This window comes from Arvicanthis niloticus, chromosome 15 (genome assembly GCF_011762505.2).
Source record: "Arvicanthis niloticus isolate mArvNil1 chromosome 15, mArvNil1.pat.X, whole genome shotgun sequence".
Taxonomy (NCBI): domain Eukaryota; kingdom Metazoa; phylum Chordata; class Mammalia; order Rodentia; family Muridae; genus Arvicanthis; species Arvicanthis niloticus.
Window position 1 is genome coordinate 44,063,650 of NC_047672.1, and position 23,730 is coordinate 44,087,379.

The window sequence follows — 23,730 nt, forward strand, 5'->3', positions numbered from 1 at the left end:
AGGAAGAGGCTTCTATTCCAGGATGGAGAACTGAGGCACTGGCAACGGGTAGGGTGGTAAGAGCAAATAGGAAAGCAGTTAGCAGAGCTGCAGAGAAAACTGCAAACATGGGTGTGGCTCTCCCTGTGCTACTTACAGCAAGGTGGGCTTTCAGCAAGGAGCATAATCACCCTGTTTCCTTATCTCCACAATACAGACCCCACACCTCATAGAGGTTTGTAAGAGTACATACTATCTGTCTTTATGAGCCTCTGATACCAACCAACTACAACACACACACACACACACACACACACACACACACACACACACACACTGACTCCTTTTACCATTGGACACTGGAACTCTTTTGGTCTTCATTTTATTTTTAACTAATAACAGAAATCCTTAAAAGGTGGAATCAAAAAGAGTTGAAAAGTGATGGATGATTCCTATATTTCTCACTCTGAACACAGAGATTGACTCATGTCTGTGAGCAACTTACTCACTCCGTGGACTTTGTTGGCCAGAAACAATATGACAGGCCTTGACATAAGTCCTAGGATCACAAGAGCCAGGCAGCCAAACAAAAGTCCCAGCTGTTGAGAATTTTTTAGCTTGAGTTAGGGCACAAAAGTAGAGACGATAATTAACATAGGTTAATAAACAACGGCTGATGCATGTGATGGAGGGAGATTAGACAGGATAAGTTAAGGGTATCAGCAGCTACGTGGTCAGGGTAGGCCTCACCAGGAAGGTTTTGAGTCTTCATAAATGAAGAAAGAATACTTGAGGTAGAGGGGCCATGACCCTAAAGCAACAGAATACGTAGTATGCAAGGGACAAATGAGAAGCCCTTCGTAGTGGAGGAGGCTGGCAAGAGGAACTTGGGTGGAAGTTAGCATGGGACAGGTAATGGGATCAGGTCCTTTGAGTGCTTTAACTCAGGGTTCTGCCTAGAGCTGGAACAGCCTTCGTCTGGCTAATGGATGTTCTGTGGGTAGGCACGGAAGAGTACAGTGACACCATTCAGACACCTCTGCATGACTCAGGAAGGCAGTACCTTGGACTGAGGCAACAATCGCATAGGCAATGATGACATTTTTACAAGCCATAATCGGTTAACAGCAACTCAACAGCACAGGAAACACCCTACCTTCCTCTGAGGAGTCTTATAAACTTTGGAATATGAGGTCATTATAATGGAGAAAAAGAACATTTAATCAAGAAAAATTTTTTGACCTGACAATTAATTTGTCTTAAACATGACTTTTTCCAAATAGAACAGAATTTTATTAGGATACAATGGAAAAACAGAGTTGTCACAGATGTCCCAGCAATGCATACTAATGATTACTTCATTGGTCGTCATTTATTATCAACACCAGTTTCAAACAACACTAAGACCATACAGCACAAATATTGTGCCTTTATTCTTACACTGAAAAATTTAAGTTAAAAGTTAAAACCAAGCTGGGTGGTGGTGACACATGCCTTTAATCCCAGCACTTGGGAGGCAAACTCTCTGAGTTCGAGGGTAGCCTGGTCTACAGAGTGAGTTCCAGAACAGCCAGGGATACAAGAGAAACCTTGTCTTAACAAAACCAAAAAGAAAAAAGTTAAAACCAAAAACACCATACTGAACGAATGAACACACACACCCCGAATTGCTCTAGCCAGCCCTGAGAAAGCAGAGAGCTAGCAATCAGCAGGGTGCTCCAGAGTTATTACAGCCAGGGTTTGATGACTCAACAAAAGCTCATTCTTGAATGTCTGTTTAATTCTTTATGAATTACTACACCAATGCTTTTTATTTCTCGGCAGTATTGTGAATGGAACCAGATGCTCTGACATGTTACCTAAGCTCTCTACCTTGATATATACCTTTAGCCCTAATGCAGTAATTCTGAAACAACAACAGGATTTTTCTGTGTGTATTGAAATGATTGCTCAAAACATTATTTAACCCACTTGTAAATAGTTGTGCTGGGATTCTAAAATAAAATTTAAATAACAGCCTAATGAAAGAACATACAGATTAGAAATACTAAAGGATGTTATATATTTAACAGAAAAGCTATAGGTTTTTCAGAAAAAGAGAAAAAATATTCTAGATCAAAGACTCAAAAGTAAAAGTGAGAAAAATGCACACAGTAAGAGTTTAGATGGGAGGGTTTATGGGGCCTTTAATTTTAGAGAAAGCCTGGCCTTTGGTGGTAAGATGCAAAACAAAAGCCACAAGTAACAGCTATAAAGCTGTTAAATATTAAATATGTCTACAGCTGAAAAACAATGCCAGAGACAAAACACAAACTCTAAAAATTTATTTTCAAAAATACATGTCAGAAAAAGTAGTCCTCTTAGTATAACATAAGCTATTATATACATTAATAAAACAACTTAAAAATTAAGTATCAATTTAAACACTGGTAAATGAGTCTCCTAAAGATCTCCAGGCATTAATGGTTGCTTGGGCAGGAGGAGCTTCTGTTTTCATGTCTATAATCACTAGTTAGATGCTCATGCTCCTGTAATAAATCACCCTTCGCCCACAGAAGCCGAGGCAAGCAAGTCTAATGAAGTGCACTAGGTCATGCGCACAGGTGCATGCCATCAGAACGGTGACTAGCTGGGAAGGAGGACAAGCTAGGGATCAAGGGTAAAATGTCATAATGAAAGTAGTTATTATACATGATACAAACTAACAAGAAGGTTTTAATGTTAAATGAATGTTCAGCTTGATTTCTAATTAGAAAAAGAAGTTGAAAGGAGACAGTTTTCTGACAGTTTAATTGGATCATGCCTGCTGTACACTCATGTCTTCACTGTGGGTGGGAAAGCTGTGGGATCTTCCCAACACCTCACGGGTAGGAGACGAGAACTGACACTTTTGAAAGCCTGTTAATACAGAGAATTGGTAAAAGTGGGGTACAGCAGGCACTGCTGTGCATCTCTGCTGATAGTTTTGTTAGAGACTCCATGTTCTCTGGGTTCTACAGGGGCTCAAAGGACTCTATAAATGCAACATAACTATTCTGATTCAGAGTTTCATTTTATTTGTTCTTACAAAATCAAGACATGTATACATCTATGCCCACTTCTAAAGACAAGTTGTGTGCTGCCAAAGGAATAAAACTCATACAGAAACCCTGCACAGTAGGTCAGTACTGTGTTTCTATGTGTATCTGTACCACAAATAGGGTAAAAGACAAGGTTGGATATTAAGAGGTTTCGCTCCCTTTATCATGACTATGCAGTTATCCCACAGAAACTAGTCAGCAAGGTATGGCAGAGTGCTCTCATCCACTTTCATCCTTGCCATGACAACCATGGAGTTCCCAAAGCCCAGAGCAGTGGACAAATGAGAATCTTTCCTTGCAATGCCACAGTATTTGGTATTATATTTAAAAAGTAATAAAGATAGATCTTTATCTCTTAGTATCTTACACTTTCCATTGTAATTAAAACTAAAGATACAATCTATCCCAGATTTGGACTACAAACAATATAAACTGGATGACTTGAAAGTAATTTAGCAATATTTAGCAAAATTCTAAACTCACAAATGATGGCTCCATTCATACAAATATTTTGTTCAATCACAGAAATGTGTACAAGCACAGTCAAAGTTTTCTTTAAATAGATCACACTAAATTCACTTAAAGGCTCCTATGAAGCTATTTTTACAAGAAATTGACAATATCTACATCTTTTTTAAAGCACACTGTTTAAAAAAAAAGAAAACCAAATGAAATTAAAAATACAAACTGAAAAGATTTTAAGGATTTTTTTATTTTTATTCATATCGAGATCTTTGTGTCTGGCATACATGTGCAGGGGCAGAAGACATAGATCCCCTGGAGCTGGAGTTACAGGTGGTTTTGATCCACCCAACATGAGTACTGGAAACAGAACTCAGATCTTCTGGAAGAGTGACAAGCTCTCTTAGTCACTGGCCATCTCTCCAGCCCCAGAGCTGAGACCTCTTACTTGAGTAAGCCAAAGGAGAAAGAAACTATGTACAGGAACTTTACAGAATAGTATTTCTGAAAAGTTCTATGAACCCATCAATATCTCTTGGCTAAGGATTCTTTTTCCAGTTCCAAAGGCAACAAAAGAAGGTTCTCAATCTGATTACTTTGACCTCCACCTTCCCAGTGCACATTTAAGAAACTTCAGAATTACACTGATCACACCTGGATGACCTAAGAAGACATCTTAATTTAAAGTCAGTACACGGATTCCTTATGGCCATCTAATTATCTGCCATTCAGTGTAACATATCTACAGACTCCAGGGATGGAGACATAGACATGTGCAGTGCTGTATCTCCTCTAAACTGTATAATGCAATCTCACAGGCATTCTGACAGACTTGAGTGGAAAGACTGTTAAAGGTGACTGAGTGTTAGGAGTTCTGGCCCCACGAATGAATGAATCCTCCCCTTATCACATTGGCTAACTGTCCTTCAAACTCCTAATTTAAAAACACAAGATGAACCCACAACTTCTCTCAGTCTCTGCCACCATGTTCTGTGATGGGATGTCACAGATTTAAGACTCTCGACAAGACATCTCTTAGTCTTGGACTTTCCCATCTCCAGAACTGTAAGGCAAAGAGACAGATTGCTTCTAATTGACCTGAGCCATAGTGTTCATTCACCACAGCAAAAAGTTGACAGGAACAAGGCCATCTGCTGTTTATCAAAGGTATGGACAATCAGTTTATGGAAAAATGACTTTCTTATTTTCAGGGCAAAATATGATTTATTAAAATAGCCAATTCAGCTATATTTTGCATGAAATAAAAAGTATGCAGAGAGGAACATTTGTGTGTGAAAGGAAGAGTGACTCTCAAGTGGGTATAGAAGATGCAGGTCAAAGGTCAAAAGTAATACTACAATAAGAAATGACATATAGGGAACACACAGAATTGAAGGGAATGTCACAACAAAATAATTGTTCCCATAGCAACTAGTTTTCAGCCCTTTGTTCTCACAAATATTCTTTAAAAGTATTGGTACCACCGTGTTGCTCTGTGTGTTCATTCATTCCTCACTAATATTCTCTTTTAAAATCCATTTCACTGTCTGAGTAATTTAATGACTGTATTAGTGAATCTTCTAAAACCAGGAAGACATCATGGCCATAGAAACTTAGAAAACATTTATTAGGGCTCATGGTTCCAGCCAGTTCCATGGCAGCAAGCAGGCAGGCATGGCACTGGAGTAGTGGCTAAGATCTTACATCCTATTCTACAAGTTGCAGGCAAAGAAGCACATTGGGAATAGCCCTACTCATTTGAAACCTCAAATCCCACCCCTAGTGTTACACCTTCTCCTCCAGGAAGGCCACATCCCCAAATCCCCAAAGGCTACTCCCCCCCCCCCAAAAAAAGTTCCACTAACTGGGGACCAAACATTCAAATATATGAACCTATTGGGGCCATTCTCATTCATGATTCTATGACATACAAACATCCCTGTCTTCACTGGAAGATAAAAGCTGTTAAGCTTGGTAAGAACAGAATTTATAATGTGTAACAAGTCTACTTGCTACAAAAGTAAGTAGTTTCTGTAAATAATTAATGAATTTGAAGGCCAGTGATGAGGAGCAAATGGAAGTGTTTGGAGAGAAAAAAGGCAAGGTAGAAATCCTGGGTGAATTATATTCATCTCAAAAAAGAGGAGAAAAGAAAACATAAGTTTGTTGCAGGGCAGTGGTGGCACAATAATGTTGGGGACCGCACTAGCCCCAAGTTGGGGCGGCCAAAATAAATGTTGCAGCCCAGGCAAAATGTTGAGGCCCGGGCCGACCCATGTTTGGGCGGCCACTGTATCCCGGCCCCGGTCTGCAGGTCGGGTTTCAGCAAGAGCGAGGGTGACGGGCAGATTCTACCTAATGTCTGAGATTCGTCTCTGATGATCCCCTGTATTCTCTGATCTCTGTCTATATTCTCTGATCTCTGGTTCTGTCTTCTATAATCTGACTAATGTCTTCTATTGTCTCAATTCTGATCTGTTCTGTCTCTGCCTTTTATATGTCTCACTTCTAAGCCACGCCTCTAAGTTACACCTTTAATCATGCCCTTAGGTCTTGTCTCTAACTCTGATCTCTATACTTCTAAGTATACTATTAAGTCACACACCTTTAATCTCACACACCTTTAATCTCAAGGTATCTAAACCAAGATTATCGAAGTGTTCTCAGCTGTTGTAGGCTATTGTAATTTAAATCCCATGCCAGGGTATATGGCTCAAGATGGCTACAAAGCTGACAGCCGTTTTCTGCTAAAAGTCAGCCCCCAACAGCACAAGCCTTTAAACTCAAGAGGCAGAGGTAGGTAAATCATTAAGTTTGAGGCCAGCCTGGTCTATAGAACAAATTCCAGAACAGCTAAGGCTATAAGAGAAACTCTGTCTGGGAGGGGAAAAAAGCAATAAATGTTCACTAGAGACTCAAGCCAACACTACAGGGTGACTCTAACCTTTAAATAGAAACTAACTCTGACAGACATCAGCCAGGCTTTCCTGGTCAGAATCTCCACATCATAAGGCAGATCTGGCTCCTGAGGACCATTCCCCAGAAGTCCTTAATAATCAACACAGTGAAAAGGGGAGAAGAGTGTATAGTAAGGTTTTTAGTCAAGGTTATTTTCCCCCCACAATAAAAGGTAAAAGGTTTGATGGTATGTGTAGAAAGGTGTAGTTTTATGGAATAAATTTGACCAATAAAATTAGAGAATATTCTTCAACATTAGATCAATTCAGAGTTAACTATATACTTTTTTGGCAAAGAACATTACATAGACTCTCTGAAACAAAAATAGAAAATTCTAAATATATCAGCATCTGTTCTGTGAGCAATGGTTTCTTTTCCCCTAGTAGAAACTAGTAGGAATCAGCTCTCCACTCATCAAATGTGTACACCCATGTTGCTAGTTGAGAAAACATTGTAGTGGATGTGGTGACTGATGCTCTCTTAGAATCTCAGCCCTAGGGGCTAAGATGTGAGAATCACAAATCCAAGAGCAGTCTGGGCTACTTACTGTGACCCTGACTCAAAAAATAGAACCTAGAATGGCAGATCAGGACCCCAGTATGTAAAATAAAGTTCACCAAGGAGCATTGCATGTAGAGTTATGACAAAGCAGCGTGCACTGCCCAACGAGGAAGTTGGTACACAGACACACACTTCATTGCTGGTGCCTGGGATTCTTATACTGAACTGCTTTTAATATGCAGAGCTTATTACTGGCAAATCCTGTGTTCTTCTAGCTCCTATGACAGAATTTTCTCCCGAGAACACTGTCCAAATATATAAGATGGTTGACCAGCTGAGACAGTATGTTTTATAACCACATAAGAGGAGGGACACATGGCGTAGTCTGAGTGTAGTCAGACTCCCAGGATCACAGTCTTTACTTAGGAACAGTAAAGACTTGGGAACTAACTACTCTGGTACAGAAAGAGGAAAAGAGATTTGTTTTCAGCCTTTACAAGATATATATTTTAAATACTATATATAAAAATAGACCTGTTAAAAAATACTATGTTCTTCCATGTCCTGACTGTTTCCCCCTGTCCCTTTAATCAAGAGAACCACCATCAGCATCATTACATTCTAAGGACAATGACTCTATCCAACTGGAAACCTATTGCAGTACATTATGTACCAAACCACCCATCGGCCAGCTCATGACGGAACAAGATGAGCCAGACCGTACCAGAGAGTAGATTCAACCATATCCATAAGTAATATCAGGATGTATAAGATGATGCTATTTGCCATAGCTAAGAAGCACCTGAGCGCCCTCCTTCCTAGAAGCAAATGCTTAGGGGTAAGGAGCTCTTGGAAATTATGGAAAAAATCTTTTAGTGCAATGCTGACTATTTTGGAGGATAATCTTAATAGTTTTATGAGAATGAATAAAATCATATTTCCTAGTAGTAGAAGAATTTGAAAAAGAAATAGCACTCATTTCTTGATGCTAAAAGACAATGTCTACTCCTAACTCAGGCTGCTGGGGTTATCCTGGAGGACTAGTATCTCACTCCAGGCTTTCCTATTGGCGGCGGTTTCTTCTTCTTCTTCTTCTTCTTTCTTCTTCTACTTCTTCTTCTTCTTCTTCTTCTTCTTCTTCTTCTTCTTCTTCTTCTTCTTCTGCTTCTACTTCTCCTTCTTCTTCTCCTTCTCCTTCTCCTTCTCCTTCTCCTTCTCCTTCTCCTTCTCCTTCTCCTTCTCCTTCTCCTTCTCCTTCTCCTTCTCCTTCTCCTTCTCCTTCTCCTTCTCCTTCTCCTTCTCCTTCTCCTTCTCCTTCTCCTTCTCCTTCTCCTCTCCTCCTCCTCCTCCTCCTCCTCCTCCTCCTCCTCCTCCTCCTCCTCCTCCTCCTCCTCCTCCTCCTCCTTCTCCTCCTTCTCCTCCTTCTCCTCTTCCTTCCTCCTCCTCCTCCTCCTCCTCTTCCTCCTCCTCCTTCTTCTTCTCCTTCTTCTCCTTTTTTTGGCATTCTAACCTTGACATTTTGAGAGCTCTCTCAGCGTTACATGAATTTGTTTCCTCTTCATCTTGAAATCAGTTCTCCACGGAAAGCTTTTGTGGTAGAACTGTGCACTACATAAAAATGCCATGCTGCAAGTGCCATGTTCTCCTGATTACCAGCATAAAATACTAATTGTTGGGGAAGCTGCCTCACAAAACACACAACTGCCCCGTCTATGTGTCTCCCATTCCAGTCAGCCAAGGCAGCATGTTCACTCCTCCCATTACTAATTTTCCTACAGCTAGAATGCAGGTCTCAATCAACAGCTTTAAATTAGCTTAGAAGAAAGAGCCATTATAAAATGATCTGTAAGTTTTTGTTAAGAGTTTGAAACAGGACATTAGGATGATGCCATAAAAGAAAGAGAAAGTTTGACTCACACGATACCAACTCATAGCTCTAGGAAAGAATCTGAGTTTAGATCAGTGGAGACTCAAGAAACTGGGACTTTTCCACCCAATGCAAGGCATGTTTTTATTGCACAACACCTTCTTAAATGCACTAAATGGGCAGCCAAACCGAATGGTGTGTGGATATTATAGAGGATGTCCCAAAAATATAAATGTTTGGGCCGTTCTACCTGCTTCTTATTCTCTAGGGTTCTTGGAGAAGGCATTCAAATAATTATGGCTCATTTGTACAAAACAGTAGCTAGACAGATACTCACTCTCCTAAGAGGCACTATTTCTACTATCAAATCTCAAAAACAAACAGAAATCCCCTCACTAACGAGCACACCATGCAGGAATTTCCTGTGCAGAGAAACCAACTGCACTGAGTCACGAGCATGCTGTGTTATCCATCTTCCCAGACCTGATTTTTTTCCCACCTCCCACAATACAAATGATAAAATATCCTATGTTGTGTGGGCTCATTTCCAACCGTCTGTACCAGTGATATGACCACCCCCACAACAGCTCAACTGTAGGAAGAGAGCTTAGATGAATGAAAGGCAGTCTAGAAATGTCACAGTTCCAGGAGCAAGGAGTTCTAATCAAGCACAAGAAAGTCTAGTGTTAACACGTGCATTGAGCTCCAGGCATAATAAACATTCCCAGGAAGACATTTTTAAACAGCAAGTAACGACTAGTTTACTTAGGAGTCTGGGACCGCCACAAATGTAAACCACCTCAGGAAAAGAAAAACCAGTATCTCAAGCTCATAATGCTACTATCTTCACAACTTCCCAGAATGGGTTATAAAATAAGTGTGAAGTTTATATTAATTTCAAGAATTCCCAATAGTTTAGCTTTTTTCATTAATTATCAGTAGATATTTGTTAATTCACATTAGACTCTGAACTAATAGTTTTAGGACAAGCTACTTTACAAAGAATTTACTCATTGAAAAGAATGGAGTGGAAGAGGAGAGAATGGAAAATAGAAAATAGTGAAATAAAAAGGGAACCAAACAAAAATAATACTCATTTTAGAGACATTTAATGTCCGGACAGAGAGAGAAAGAGATAGATATTAATTCCACAGAAAATCCTGAAGGTATTCATGGAAGAAAATCCTGAGGACATTCATGGAAAAAGAAAGTCTTCAGACTGGCGACAGTGCCTAAAAAATGAACATTCCCATTATTAAGAATGAAAATAAAAAGCAAAACAACAAAAACAAAACCTAATTAAGTTGCTATGGCTATAAAACCATCTCAGTTAAAAATGTCTATGATCAGGTTTTACTTTAAGCAAATTAGATGTGCCTATGATAATCTGAACTTGTAGATGAGTTGCTTTTTAAAGTCCACAACCACCCACCAAAAACTAAAAATAGACAATGTTGCTTTCATTCATTTGAAATAGTTTACAAAGAAATCAATGCACAATATCAGGAAACAAAGGCAAGACCTGCTCCCTGTCCCTGAATTATTGTTCCAGGCTGACACCACACACAGATGGCATTTGCAGGTTTCAACTTCCTCAACAAGAGAAGCTGGAAACAGGCTATTTAGGATTAAAAACAAATGGACTACAGTCAGGTGAGCAGCTGATCATTTCCCAGAAGATGAAGAACTAAGCTCTCAGGGCCCCAGTAGTTTATTGATAGCTAAAAAGAGAAAAAAAGAAACAAATAAACAAACAAACAAAAAACCCAGATCTCCCATTGAATTCAAGATGGCCTTTGCTTGGCAAGAGCTTGAGAGAGACAAGACTGCCACAACTAGAGAGATTCCCAACATGGCCTAGAACTAAAAGGGACAGACAACAACAGCCTGGCTGTCTCCGTCCTGCAGACAGACAAAGCCATTTCTTCTGTACCCCACTATGAATTCTAAAAGAAACAAAGCAAGGAGCAAACCCACAGTTATTTTATTTTTCTCCCTAAATAGTGATAGACTCTGTCCACCCTCATTAAAAATCAACATGTTTGGGTTAGTGAGACATCTCAGTCAGTGAAAAGGCACTTTCCATGGAACCCTTAGTTGAAGCAGAGAGCCAGCTGCCAAATGTCTTGACTTCTGCATGTATGAGTGTGCACGCACACACACACACACCACAAGCACACACAGTAATAATAATAAACAAAATTTTAAATGAAAATGTGCATCAATTTTGTCAGAAGGTAAAAGTGGCAATGAATACATCTAAATTGCAATTAAATATTTACGAAGTCTGGTGTAGTACCTATCAAAGTATCATAGAACGTTTAAATAAAGAATTACAAAAATGTATGACTTTAAGACAAACAGAAGTAAACACATAAACAACAACAACAACAACAAAAAAAAAAAAACCCAACCATATACCAGCTGTTGGCTATTTGTATTTAGAAAGATTTACAAATCAAATCAAGTTTAAAAATAATTTAAAATAATACCATTTTATACATATATGTGTGAATTCTATTTAGCCTTCAGACATGTTCCTACAATAAAGAGAATACTGACATTACCACATTTAATTCAGTAAGTAAAACTCTCTGGAATGAGATTAGATATAATTGGTAGCTGACATCAGGATAAAACCTGAAACCACTAAGGTTCTCTCTGTAAAAATAACTCTTAGCAACCCTCAGCACATATACTGCTATTAAGTGAACAAATTATTCTTAATAGTCAGCTTAACAAACACCAAAATAAAGTCCAGGCTTAGGGAAAACACAGTGTAACTGAGGGTATAAGGTACTAACACACGTGACCGGTAGAGCAGCATCTTATAAGAGCAAGAGATGTTTACCAAGCCTCCATTAGAAACAGCCAGTTTAAGGTACTTAGAACTCAGATGGTGCCAGCACACACAATTCCTTGTGTCCTCACTATACAGAGGAAGACACCGAGAAGCTAAATAATCTGTCTAAGGTCATTTAGTTAGTAAGTAAAATAAGATTCTAGTCCAGAAAGTTGACAGCATGTAAAACAGTACCCATGCTGCTCCAGTATAAAATACAGCAGGGTGATGAAAAGATGTCAGGTATTTTTGGCAGGAAGGGACTCAGGGGAAAGGTGTAGAGAGAGAGATGATACTGAAAACGAAGTTGAGAACATGTGTTCTGTGTGGTAAGACTCTGCTGATGGGATAACGGAGAAAGGGAGGGTTGGCATTCAGAAGGAACATCAGAGAATGAAAGATTACTACAGCTATGAACAGCTAGAAGAAGAAGGTCCAGGCAGAAGACCCTGTATGAGAAGATGCATTTTGGAAATAAAAGCAAACAAGCTGTTTGCCTGCAGCATATATACACAGTAGTGGTAGGCGTTAAGACAAGATATGAAAGGCGGGACCATATGGTGGCTGGCTTAGAACACCCAGTCCAAGAGTTTATATTTAGTTCAAAAGCAATGAAAAGTTACTGAAATGGTTTTGAACAGGTGCTGGGCATTGAAAAACATGGTCAATAAACTAACTCACACAACATAATATGAATTGTATAATTCCAAAGCAATGCCAATTTTAAATCACAAAAAGAAAAAAAATGCCTGTAAGTAGAGAAACTGTTTAGAAGGGCACAAGGGAACTTTCTAAAATGACAGGAATGTCACGTTTCTTACTTTGGATGAGAATGATCATGTCAGCTGTATATCAACAAGTAAGAAGAAAACTCATCATGTACAACATGCCCGTGTAAGGATGCCCATGTGTGTAAAGCTCTGGCTCTGAGCCTTCCTAGTGCAGTGACCCTTTCATACAGCTCCCCACGGTGTGGGGACCCCCAACCAGAACATTATTTTTGTTGCTAATTCGTAACTTTAATTTTAACTGTTATGAATCATAATCTGATATGCAGATGGTCTTAGGTGACCCTTGTAAAAGGGTCATTTGACTCCCAAGGGACTTGTTGGCCCATGGGTTAAGAAATGCTCAGATGAAGGAAAACGAGCTTAGGAGAAAAGGTGAAGGATTACAAAGACCCAGAAGGATAGACAGTACCAGAAGCCATGAGATGGGATATGAAGAGAAACAAAAGGACCAGTAACGCGCGCGCGTGCGTGCGTGTGGGGGGGGAGTGGAGGGGGGGAGTGGAGGGGGAGGGAGGGAGGCAGAGAGAGAGAGAAAGAAAGAGAGAGAGTTGATATAAAAGTATACATTCATCCCTGCCACATGGCAGGGACCAAACCTAATGATTTTTAAAATCTCATTCTTTCCCTTCTGTATGTGTTTTAAGTTGCTGTTTCTGCCCTTGTTTACACTCCATTTTATATCAATTAAATGTATTGCTTATATAACTACAAAGTGTTTGTAGCATGGAAAATTTTAGCCATTCAGGAGATTTGTCTACTTTGCACATTATAACAATGCCACAAGATTAACTATTACACCCATTTTTCGGGCAAACAAACCCAAGCTAACAGATAAGGTGCCCAAAACAACATCACAAACGTAGGTTATCTTATTTGCCTGACAAAAAGCACAGCTTCCTTAGTATTGTGCTCTTTAAGTATATGTTTATATAATAAAAATATCAACAAAATAGAGCTTGCAAGGACCAACACAGAAAAGGAATGAGGTCAGTCCAAATGAACCCACAATATATTGAAACAGTCACCTTGCAGGTTTCAAGAGACTACATTAGTTAACTAGGTTTAATTTCTTATAGGACCACTACAAGCTTCCCATAACAAGAATGAGAAGTTTGATGTAAGTACTTTGGCATTACATATGCAAACTCACAAATTCATATTTATAAGATATGTATCATATACCATTTCAGGCAATTCAATCTCTATCAAATAAAAAAAGTCATGAAACTTGCAGATTTTGAAAATTATTACAGGTAAGGCAAATGATTAGGAAAAGTTCTTAGAAATTTAAGTTTTCATTTTTAAAGGAGACAAATGTTACATTGAATCTATTTTGAGGGAAGTTTTGCTTCGTCTCTTGAGATCAAGAAAAAAACGGATATTTGAGAGTCCCTGGAAAGCCCGTAACCCCAGAGGAGGCCAGGAAGGCTTAGAAAGGGAATCTTTTATTGTTCATTTTTTATATTACATAGTACTTTTTCTAGGACCATATAGCTGGTTAAGTTATGTAAGCTACTCTTCTCTGTGTATTCTTTTGTTAATGGATTACAAAAGTAGCACTAGGCTCTGTTTTTGTAATTTCATAGCTGAATTTCCTATGCCGGACCAGAGTCAAGGCATAAATGAAGGGATATGCATACTACCTTCATGAAAGCATGGGGAACATGCAGCCCATCTGACAAAGGTGGGACAAGCATACCACCTTCATGGAAGCATGGGGAACGTGCAACTCAGCTGACACAGGTGCTTCCACTGGCCTGAGCACCTGATCTGATCTCCAGGTTACATATGTTGTTATCATCTGACCTCCACACATGCACCATTGTATGAACATGCCTATACCCATAAAATAAAAGAAGACAACTCAATCACTGGGTGAAAAAAATAAACATTGCTATTAACACGCACTATGTGTAAACGTGTGCTCACAATGGCTCACTGTACACAGAAAAACAAAACATTTAGAAAAAAATATAGAGGAAAAACCTTCTCAACCTGAAAGCAGGCATAACTTTTTACATAGTGCATTAGAAATTGATAACTGGGCTTGGTCAAAATTTAAAATTCAACACTGTTAGGAAAACACAATAAGAAAGTATTACCAATATCTATATTTAACAAAAGCACTGTATCAAAATATATGAGGAACTCTCAAAACTCAGTAAAGACTTAATTTTTACAATTTTATTTAAATGCTTTTTCATCAAAATATCACACCAAGGACCAAGAGTGTGTGAAAATCTGGTCAACATATTTCAGAGTGAGAAAAATGCAGACTGACATCACAGTATGCCATCACCCACTCACTAAATGGCATGAATTGAAAATGCTGACAATAGCAACTATTGACAAGAATGGGGACAAAAATCAACTCGCCTCCACTGTGGCAAAACATATATAATGATTCTGGAAAATGGCCTGGCAATTTCTCAAAGCCAGTCTTTTCAGGTATATAATTGTTGAGAAGAAAAGTGAAAGCCTAGGAATGTAGCTTCATGGAAGAGCCTTTGCTCAACCCATGTGAGGCCCTGAATTCAATCACAGCACTGAAAAGTCAAATAGCCAGATAAAATCAAATCATGGCTAAGAAATGAAAATATGTCCACAGGAGGAATCATCACTGTGCATTTACATGCTAGCTTTATTCACAAGAACTTAAGACAGGAGTAAACTCACTGCAGAACCAGGACTTTTATTTCTGTTATTCAACAGTAAGAACTCTCAGTATCTCCAGCAACATAGCTGAAAACATTATGCTGAACAAAAACAGTATACAGTGTACTGTTCTATTTGTATAAAATTGTAACTATTGGAACTGTAAAGCATAAGGGAAATCTTTGGTGTGATAATAGCATATTTAATCTAGATTGTAATAATGCTGACTACAAGAATATACATGTTTCATCAAACTATACACTGAAACTGAATGCACTATATGTGACATCAATCATGTTATTTTAAAAACTGATTTCCCAGGGCTGGAAAGATGGCTCAGTAGTCAAGAGCACTTGTTATTCTCGCAGAGGACCCAGATTCTGTCCCCAACACTCATCGAGCAGCTAATAACCTCCTGTAACTCCAGTTTCAGGAGATCCAATATCTCTTCTAGCCAGGAATAAAACAGGAATTAATGTGATGCACACACATACATTCAGGCAAAAAAAGACACATAAAAAATAAAATAAAAGTAAATAATGAAGTGGTTTCCCTTAAATATTCTGCATATTTCATGATACCAATTTAAGTAAAAAGTATTTTTCCTTTGATTCATGTGTACTGGCATAAAAAACAAATTTCAATTATACAAGCTTATATTATTTGTCTATACCAATTTAGTATTATAATGTCTATACTAATTTTGTATTATAATGGCAGAAATGAATAACTAAAAATGAGATAGTATACAAGTCTAAAACATTCACTATTTCCAAATCCCTGAGCAATGCCTCTTTAGTCTAGAAACTACTTGTGGCAAACTCTTATTTTCCAGATGAAGCTGCTATTATATTTTCCATATTACATGTTTTTCTGCAATGTGACCTTGACACTCATGCCCTCACCACAAAATGGTTTTTATTTCACTTCCTTTGAATCTGGCTCATCCGAGTGACTTATGTGGCCACTATTATATATGGAAGTGACTTCAAAGATCTCAGAAGCTAAAGCAAAGGAAACAGTACAGCCTCTGCCTGCTCTCTCAGAATGCTCTGTCATGAAATATTACTTCCAAGAATTCAGTTCCATGCTTCAGCCACATGAAGAAGCTAAGAACAAGCCTTGCTGCCCTTTGCTTCAGCAAGCCCAAAGTCAACAGGTAGGAGGCACAGCTATTCTGGACCTCTGGCTCACATGAGCCTTAAAAATAGCTACTGAAATCTGTCTGTAACTGCTTAAAAGATCTAAGGATGGGAGCGATAAGTGCAGCTTGCTTAGCCCAAAGAACAGTGAAAAATAGCAATGCACACTGATTTTAAGATGCTATGTTTGGGGCTATAAGATAGTAATAATAACATGATATAAAATAATCCTAGGAAAGTTCAGATGAGAAATTGCAGGCTTCTGAGTGAGGTAAGACTAGGCTGTGCCACCTATGTGTTTTCCCCAGTCCAGACACTACAAAATGCCTTTCCTTAATCTCTTGTAGCCAGGTTGGAGGAAATAGTAAAAATTACATTGAAGACTCTGATTTCTTAGTCCATATACATCCTCAACAGGCTTGCTGCTGCCCCAACTGTGTGCAAAGTCCTGGATCTTAAATATGTGCTTAAGTCTGAATCACAACAGGGATACAATTTCATTTTCATGCTGTAAAGAAATTGATGGCTAGAGAAACTTCTGATTACTACTTAACCCTTAAAAATGACAGTTCAACTTCGATCTGACATTCTAAAGCCATCAGGATGTGGAAATATCAGTTTCAGGATAAATCTGCACTTCGTAATTAATGTCCCCCATGGTATTGCTCTTTTGGTCACCTGGTCTTGCTTGGAAAGATGACAAGTAAGAGTTGTTCACTGACAAATTTCTGACATGACAGAGATACATGAAAAGCTCATTATCTAAAACATGATCATTACCTCTGTATTAACCCCATATGATTCAACAGCTGTTGAGTCCTATCTATTCTGGCTGCCATTTCTGCCTCACATATTAAACTGCACAGTCATTTTTAAATTCACAATTATCTCTATGAGTCAAGAATACAAACAAAATATACTGATGATCTTATAATTTACTATTATAGCATAGTAAATATGACTTTTAATTAATACCAAATGTGTATTTTCTAGGTAAAAGCATAAAAGTAACCACACATTTCATAGTCTGGTATAACAAATGATATTGTATTGAGAGTTAAAATAACTGATTATATTAACTAGATATTATAGATATTGTGAATGCTTAAAAAAATACACATGTGCAGTGACTTTTCTACCTCAGACTCCATAACAATAAGTACCATTCACATCCTGTGTAATTCCATGGGAATTCTATGGGGAAAGTTCCATATATGGTAATTTTCCCTGATGGATTTCCCACAGTTTAGACAGGATATGAATCTGGTCCATTGTAGTAATGAAAACAGTGAACCACTGGACGCTTGTGTAACTTTTGCTGAACAAACTGCAGGCTAATAGGGACTCCAGCACTGAGGTAAATGTAAGAAACCAATGGAGATTTTTATTCTACTTTTGAACTAGTAGATAAACATGAATATATCCACAAAGAAATTTATTCCTGTCTTTGTTTAAAATATCCTCTCGGATTTAAAAGTTACAATGTTAACAATCAACAGAGACGAGATTCCAAAGGAAGTCTCACATCAGAACCTGCTGTTAGAATGAAAGTAGACAAAGAGAAGCAAGTCAAAAATATTATATGACCCTAAACTTCCGGAGCTCCTATCAAAGTTTATGCCTACATAAATCCCTGTGATCCACAGCTGCTTTCGCACATCGCCATACCTTAGCTGTCTGTGCTCCTCTACTTATCTACGGCTATGCAGTAACAGTTTTCTTTACATCCATGTTCTGAGTGCAGACTTACAAGTTTAGTAAAACTCCAGCTAAGCATTTCTGGTTTTGCTTTGAGATGAAAGCATCTGAAATCCAATATAGCTCAATACTAGCAGCCAGATTAATGTTGCAAGAAAGGCAAATAGCTGGTGTTCCTAAATGACTCAGTTACCTATGGCAAACACTAAGGAAGGGGCAAGAGTGACAGTCCTAAAATGTCTAACATGCTAACAGCAGAAAAGCAGTTGTAACACAGTTGCTAATCATAATCTGGTGTTTATATTGATAAGTGGTCCATTTTAAAGGTCCCTATTCATATTTCAGCTTATCCACACGTCACAATAAAACAACAGACCAAAGTTCAACCATACAGCCAGTTGTCAAAAAAAGTCTCTGTGCTGCACATAAAGGAGAGCGGCTTCTTGTGTCCTTGACAAATGCAGCTGTGTGACCTAACATACAAAGTGGATTCACCTGACTATCTGTCGTACAACTGCTCACCATGGGAGAGGATTGATTTGGTTTTGGCAACATGACGCCATGGTTATTACTGTTACTAATAAACTGTCCAGTTCCAGCATAAGGAATGTATCCATAAGGAAAGTAAGGGCAACAAGTGAACTTTGGTGTCCACCACAGACAAAATATACGAGAATCATCAACAGGTCTTTCTCATTACCCCATCCAAGGTGATACAGGCCAGTCACAGAGGTAACTCTGGATCATCTGTCATCAATTCCCCGCCACTATGATCAGTCACTGTACTCTGGTGCTTTTCTCCGTGGCTCTCTCTCTCTCTCTCTCTCTCTCTCTCTCTCTCTCTCTCTCTCTCTCTCTCTCTCTCGTTTATTTGGGTCTATTGTTCCAAGGAGTTAGAATGTTCTCTTTAGTAAATCTGTTACAAAATCTGGAAGGAAAAATTAGACGGTGTTGCCTTGGGGATATCCTATTTCTCAGCAGGTAAGGGACTAGTCTAATAAGGCAGGTGCTTTGGGAGACAAATTAATGTATCAGGGCACAATTCCCACCGCTGCATATCTTAAACGGTCCCTTTCATTTGCACCCTTGAGAAATGAAAAAGTTAAATACAAGAGGGGTGGGAGCAGAAGTGATCCCAGACAATACTAATTGAATGATGTTCATTATAGTTAAAGTTGTTTTGAGGGGTTTTGAGGGGGTTTGGGGGGGGAAGGAGGGTCAGTAGGGTTTTGTTTGTTTTTGTTGTTGTTTTCGTTTGGTTTTGGTTTTGGTTTTTGATTTTTTTAGAATAACCAGCTTTACAAGGGAGGGTGTAAACAAATGGCAACACCACAGTTTTCCTCACTTAACAAAAAGAGAAGAACCATTTTTTCCTCTTGTTACCAGTTCTTTTTTTAACTTCATGAAAGCTGAAACTTTGTCTTCCTCTTTAAAAGTTTGCAAGAATTTTTTTTTAATTTTGCAGAATTCAACTGATATTTCTACATAAACTTCATTAAATCAAGTTAAGTACTCTAAATATGCATTTAATGATTGCTTTGCTTGATAAAACTTTATTAATGGCATTTTCTTATTACACTTAAATTATTCTGATACCCAAAACTAAAACTGTTTTTCTTCAAAACCAATAAAGAAGAAAAGCATTAGTCTCATTTTTAGATGTGAAAATTTTCAGTGAGTAAAATTTAAATACATCTAGATGGTGACAGAATGACGCCATCACGGAGTGACAGAGCACCTCAGGCTTATTATATACTTCCTACATTGTCATGTGAGTCTCCTAAAGCTGTAGACCAGTTCATGTCAAAGTAGAGCCTAAAGAGACATTGGCCAGTCTACCCAAGTACAGGGAACAGATGGATATCCGCTGGTCAGGCAGATGAGAGTGAGATTGTTAGAGACAGAGATGAAATTATGTTAGAGGGCTGAGGATGGAAGAGTGCTTGCCGGGTATGTAGAAATCCTTAAAATGAATCACTTGTACTACAAAAACAGACAAAAATTAAACAAAATAAACTGTATCAGACATTAACCGAATTTATTAATTATTTTATATAGTTATGTAACTCTTTAATTTTCAAGACATTTGCTCTTTCTGATCAATTTTGTCATTTAAAAAAGGCTATGAACTTTCTTTTTATTTGGGGGTTGTTTAGGAAAGAGAATTATTTGAGATAAGCAAATACTTGGTGAGATAGAAAGATAATAATGTAGAACCCAGGCCACTGAGACACCTGATCTCAAAGATATCAACATAATTATATATTCAACAAGTTAAAAATTAAGATGTGCCCCCTTGTTTCATATGTAAATAACAAGAAAGCAAGAAAGGAAATTTAAAAGATTCATTAACATGAGTCTGGGAAGTCACAAATCAGAATGGTAATTATCGATTGGCAAGAACAATGAATGGGAAGGCCATAATTCTTCCTGAGGCAACAGAAATGTTCTGTATCTCCTTCCAGGGAGGGGTGCTTCTAGTACAAATATGGGTGCAGATGCTTGGAAGCCATACGAAGCCTTATGCATCCTTGCTACATCAATCAGTTTAGACAGCAAGCAACTAAGAAATGCTGAGAAGTGAGGAAAGTCGGTCCCAGGGAAGAGCGCACCAACTGATTATCCTGTACCAAGCGGTCAGCCCTGAAAACATACAAGTGACATTAGACAGATGGAGCAGGCTGCATTCAGGTTCTTAGGAATAGACATATCCACAAACATACACATGTATGCATGTGTAACAACTAACGAAAAAAGAGGCCATAAATTTGAAAAAGAGCAAAAAAGGGTATGCATACAAGAACTGGAGGAGGAAAAGAAAGGGAGAAATAGTGTAAGTATATTATAATCTACAAATGGACATTATAGTTAGGTAAAAAATCTGACACAAGTAAGGCACAGCAGGCAGAAGTCAAGAATAAGATTCACATGTCTGTAGGAAGCTTCTAGTGTTTCTGGGATCTACCTCAGCACTTCCTAACAGAGGTCAGTGAGAGTGCCAAAGGCGGTTTGGGAGAGTCCTGCTAGAGTAAGAAAGACTTCAGCAGGTACCCCGTCCTGCATGTTCTCAGTGAGGAGAGGTTTCAAGCCTTCAGAACAACGCCCAGGGTGACGTGATAAAGGTGAAGGGCTATAGCCACAAACCAAGCAAACACACTTAGCTCAGAGTGCACACTAGCTCATCTAAAAGAAGGCAGCCATTTCCAGTCCTGAATGTCCACTAGAAGCATGAATACCTGTGGGCTTCTAGTCACAGCAAGAGAGAAACATTAATCCTCAGCCAAAGCAAAAAGGTTCTAAGTAAAAGCAAAAAATACTAAAAAAAAAAAAAAAAAAAAAAAAAAAAAAAAAAAAAAAAAACCCTTGCATGACAGTGTTGTTTGCTGTTAAATTCTGTTCCAAAACGGTAGCTATGGAAACCAAGAGCAGTTTGCAAATATACCACATAGCACACGGGTGAGACTATCAAAAGATAAGGTTTGATGGTGAAAAAAGGCTGTGTCGTCTTGGAAAAACAGGCCAGGCAATGGAAGAGACACTAGCATAAGGCCCAACAATGGATTTCAATTGCCAGTAACCACACTCACTTTCCTTTAATACACATTATAAATATTTCTTTCTCACCTAGACTCTTAAGTCAACAAAATTCCATTACTAAAATAAAGGTGAGGGATCTCTGCCACTGGATATCTGTTTCTTGAATGACAAGAATTCCAAATGTACCATTAAATGAATTTTAAAATATTTTCAAATTATTAAGAAACAGCATTGTCTTTTGTTGAATGGATACTAAGTCTCACTATTAGTGTCTTGAACTTGGTTAGAAAATATGGTAGTATCGGAAATGGGAGCTTTCCACAATAAAACAATAAAAATGAGCCTTTGTCAAAGCCAGTCAATAAACAAAAGAACTGCTAATCATTAGCTCTCTTCAAATGCTGCTATTTTACAATAACCAGCAGCCATCCCACAGTCACATGGACGGCTGTTAACAGAAAGTTAAGGTCACATTACAAATTAATCAAAAATAGATTTCCTCAATGTCCTACCTTAACCCAGACCCCTCCCCCACTCCAAAGCCAGGCCAGTAGGTCAAATCTCTAGAAACTCTTAACTGTCACCTTTGCTTACCAATGATAGCAAAATGTTCTGCAGGGACTGTGCAACCTCACTGACAGGTTATGTTACTTTATATCAAACATTTGAACAATTCTCAGATAGGCTGGCTATCGTGGTTGTTTAAATACCTACCTATTTAGTGTGTCTACAAGTACTGTCCAGCCCAGCCCGCTGTGCAGGGCCTGCTCTGCAGCAAAGCAATTTCATTGTGTTAAGTTTAAAACACATACAATGCTGATGTTCTGTGATGTTAGCCAACGTATCAAAATTGAAGCCATTGTTAAAAAAAAAAAAAAAAAAAAAAAAAAAGCACTGTCTTCAAGTAAAACGCTATTTATTGTTCTTCTTAAATCTACACGTAGCATCTACTCGTGTGTTTTTGTTAAAAATATGGAGGAAGATATACAAAGACATCTTTATCTCTCTTTAGACAAAAAAAAAATGTGAGCCCTTATCTTATAAATGCTGTCATCTCAGAGTCTTCTAGCATCTATTTTAGGGTTTAAGAACATTAGGAGCCTCTGACAATGTATTGGTGACAGGCCTGATCCCATCAATTAACAGGGTCTGAGAGGCTGCTTGGATTCTGTCTTCTTGCCTCCTCCCTCTTGGAGGCCTGGTTTTGACCACATTGACATCCCTGGCTTTAAGAATGAATAATCCACTTCAGGGAAGTCCCTTACCCAAGACCAGTTCCTCTGTAATTAGAGGCAAATGCAAATATTATTAACCTAAGACAAAGTGATATGAACACAAGCCAGAGAAACCATGACAGCACACAGATTCTATAGAACAGAAAAGTAGGATCCATTTACTTACATGAAGATTCAGTACCAAACATGGCTGGCTCCAGAAGCTGCTTAAAAAAAATTTAAAAGAAGGGAAAGGAAAAGGAAGAAAGAAAATGTAAGATGTGCATGTGCTCCTGAGAGCAAAGAGATGAGCCGGCTACACAGCAGGGGTCATGAAGCCAGACAATGCAGTCCGAGCTATGTCCAGCTGCCAGATTCTCCTCTGAGAGCTTCAGCTTTCTCTCAAGAATGGAAAGCCAGGTCTCCTACACCATCCCAAATCGAAGAGCTGCTTTTCAAAATCCAGCAGGCAACGAAAGGCTGCCGCGGCTCTTGAGGGATGCAGTGAGGCAGGGCTAGGTAGCTAGCACAGGGCAGGCAGGTCTGAGAGCAGCAGCACAGAGACTGCAGTCCTCAGCCCTGCTCTAGCGGTAAGACAATAGCAGAGCTTATGCATACGCCGGATGACGTCAGGGACACTGCACAGACTGACTGCGCTGCTTGAACCAGAGGCTCCAGGGTTTCAAGGGAGCAGCGCGATTCAAAAGGGAATTCCTTTGTCACAAAATGCGCAAGACCAAAAACCACAAGCACATTCCCCCTCCTGAAGAGCTCTTCATCCGATGATGCCACTCAGCAAGAGATCTCAAAGAAATTTAAATACTGGCCTTCTACCAACTAACCACAAAGACAGGCAGATCAGGGTTCTTGGTTTTATTACAGCAAATAAAGCTTAGCAAGGGAATTAAGGGGCATCAGAAATGAGAAAAATAATCAACATTTAAGAGCAAGTACAGAAGACCTCCAGATTATTATCTCTAGATTACGGCAGGTTGACATCTAAG

The 23,730-nt window shown here is 38.7% G+C and overlaps 1 protein-coding gene and 1 long non-coding RNA gene across 4 annotated transcripts in view; one reads left to right on the forward strand and one right to left on the reverse strand.

Annotated features, from left to right (window-relative positions):
- Positions 1 to 23,730, reverse strand: part of St7 (suppression of tumorigenicity 7) — a 252,673-nt gene that overhangs the window by 168,697 nt on the left and 60,246 nt on the right. Inside the window, exon 1 of one of the 3 annotated variants that reach the window (XM_034519094.2) lies at positions 22,914 to 23,318. The exons of the other annotated variants lie outside the window; for them this stretch is intronic. Coding sequence (XP_034374985.1) covers positions 22,914 to 22,935 — 22 coding nt within the window. The 5' untranslated portion in view covers positions 22,936 to 23,318. Of the gene's footprint in view, positions 1 to 22,913; positions 23,319 to 23,730 lie in introns of those variants that run through there. 3 annotated transcript variants of the gene reach the window in all.
- The window catches only part of LOC143434567 (uncharacterized), a 105,657-nt gene that overhangs the window by 40,909 nt on the left and 41,018 nt on the right, over positions 1 to 23,730 (forward strand). The gene's annotated exons all lie outside the window — the stretch shown is intronic.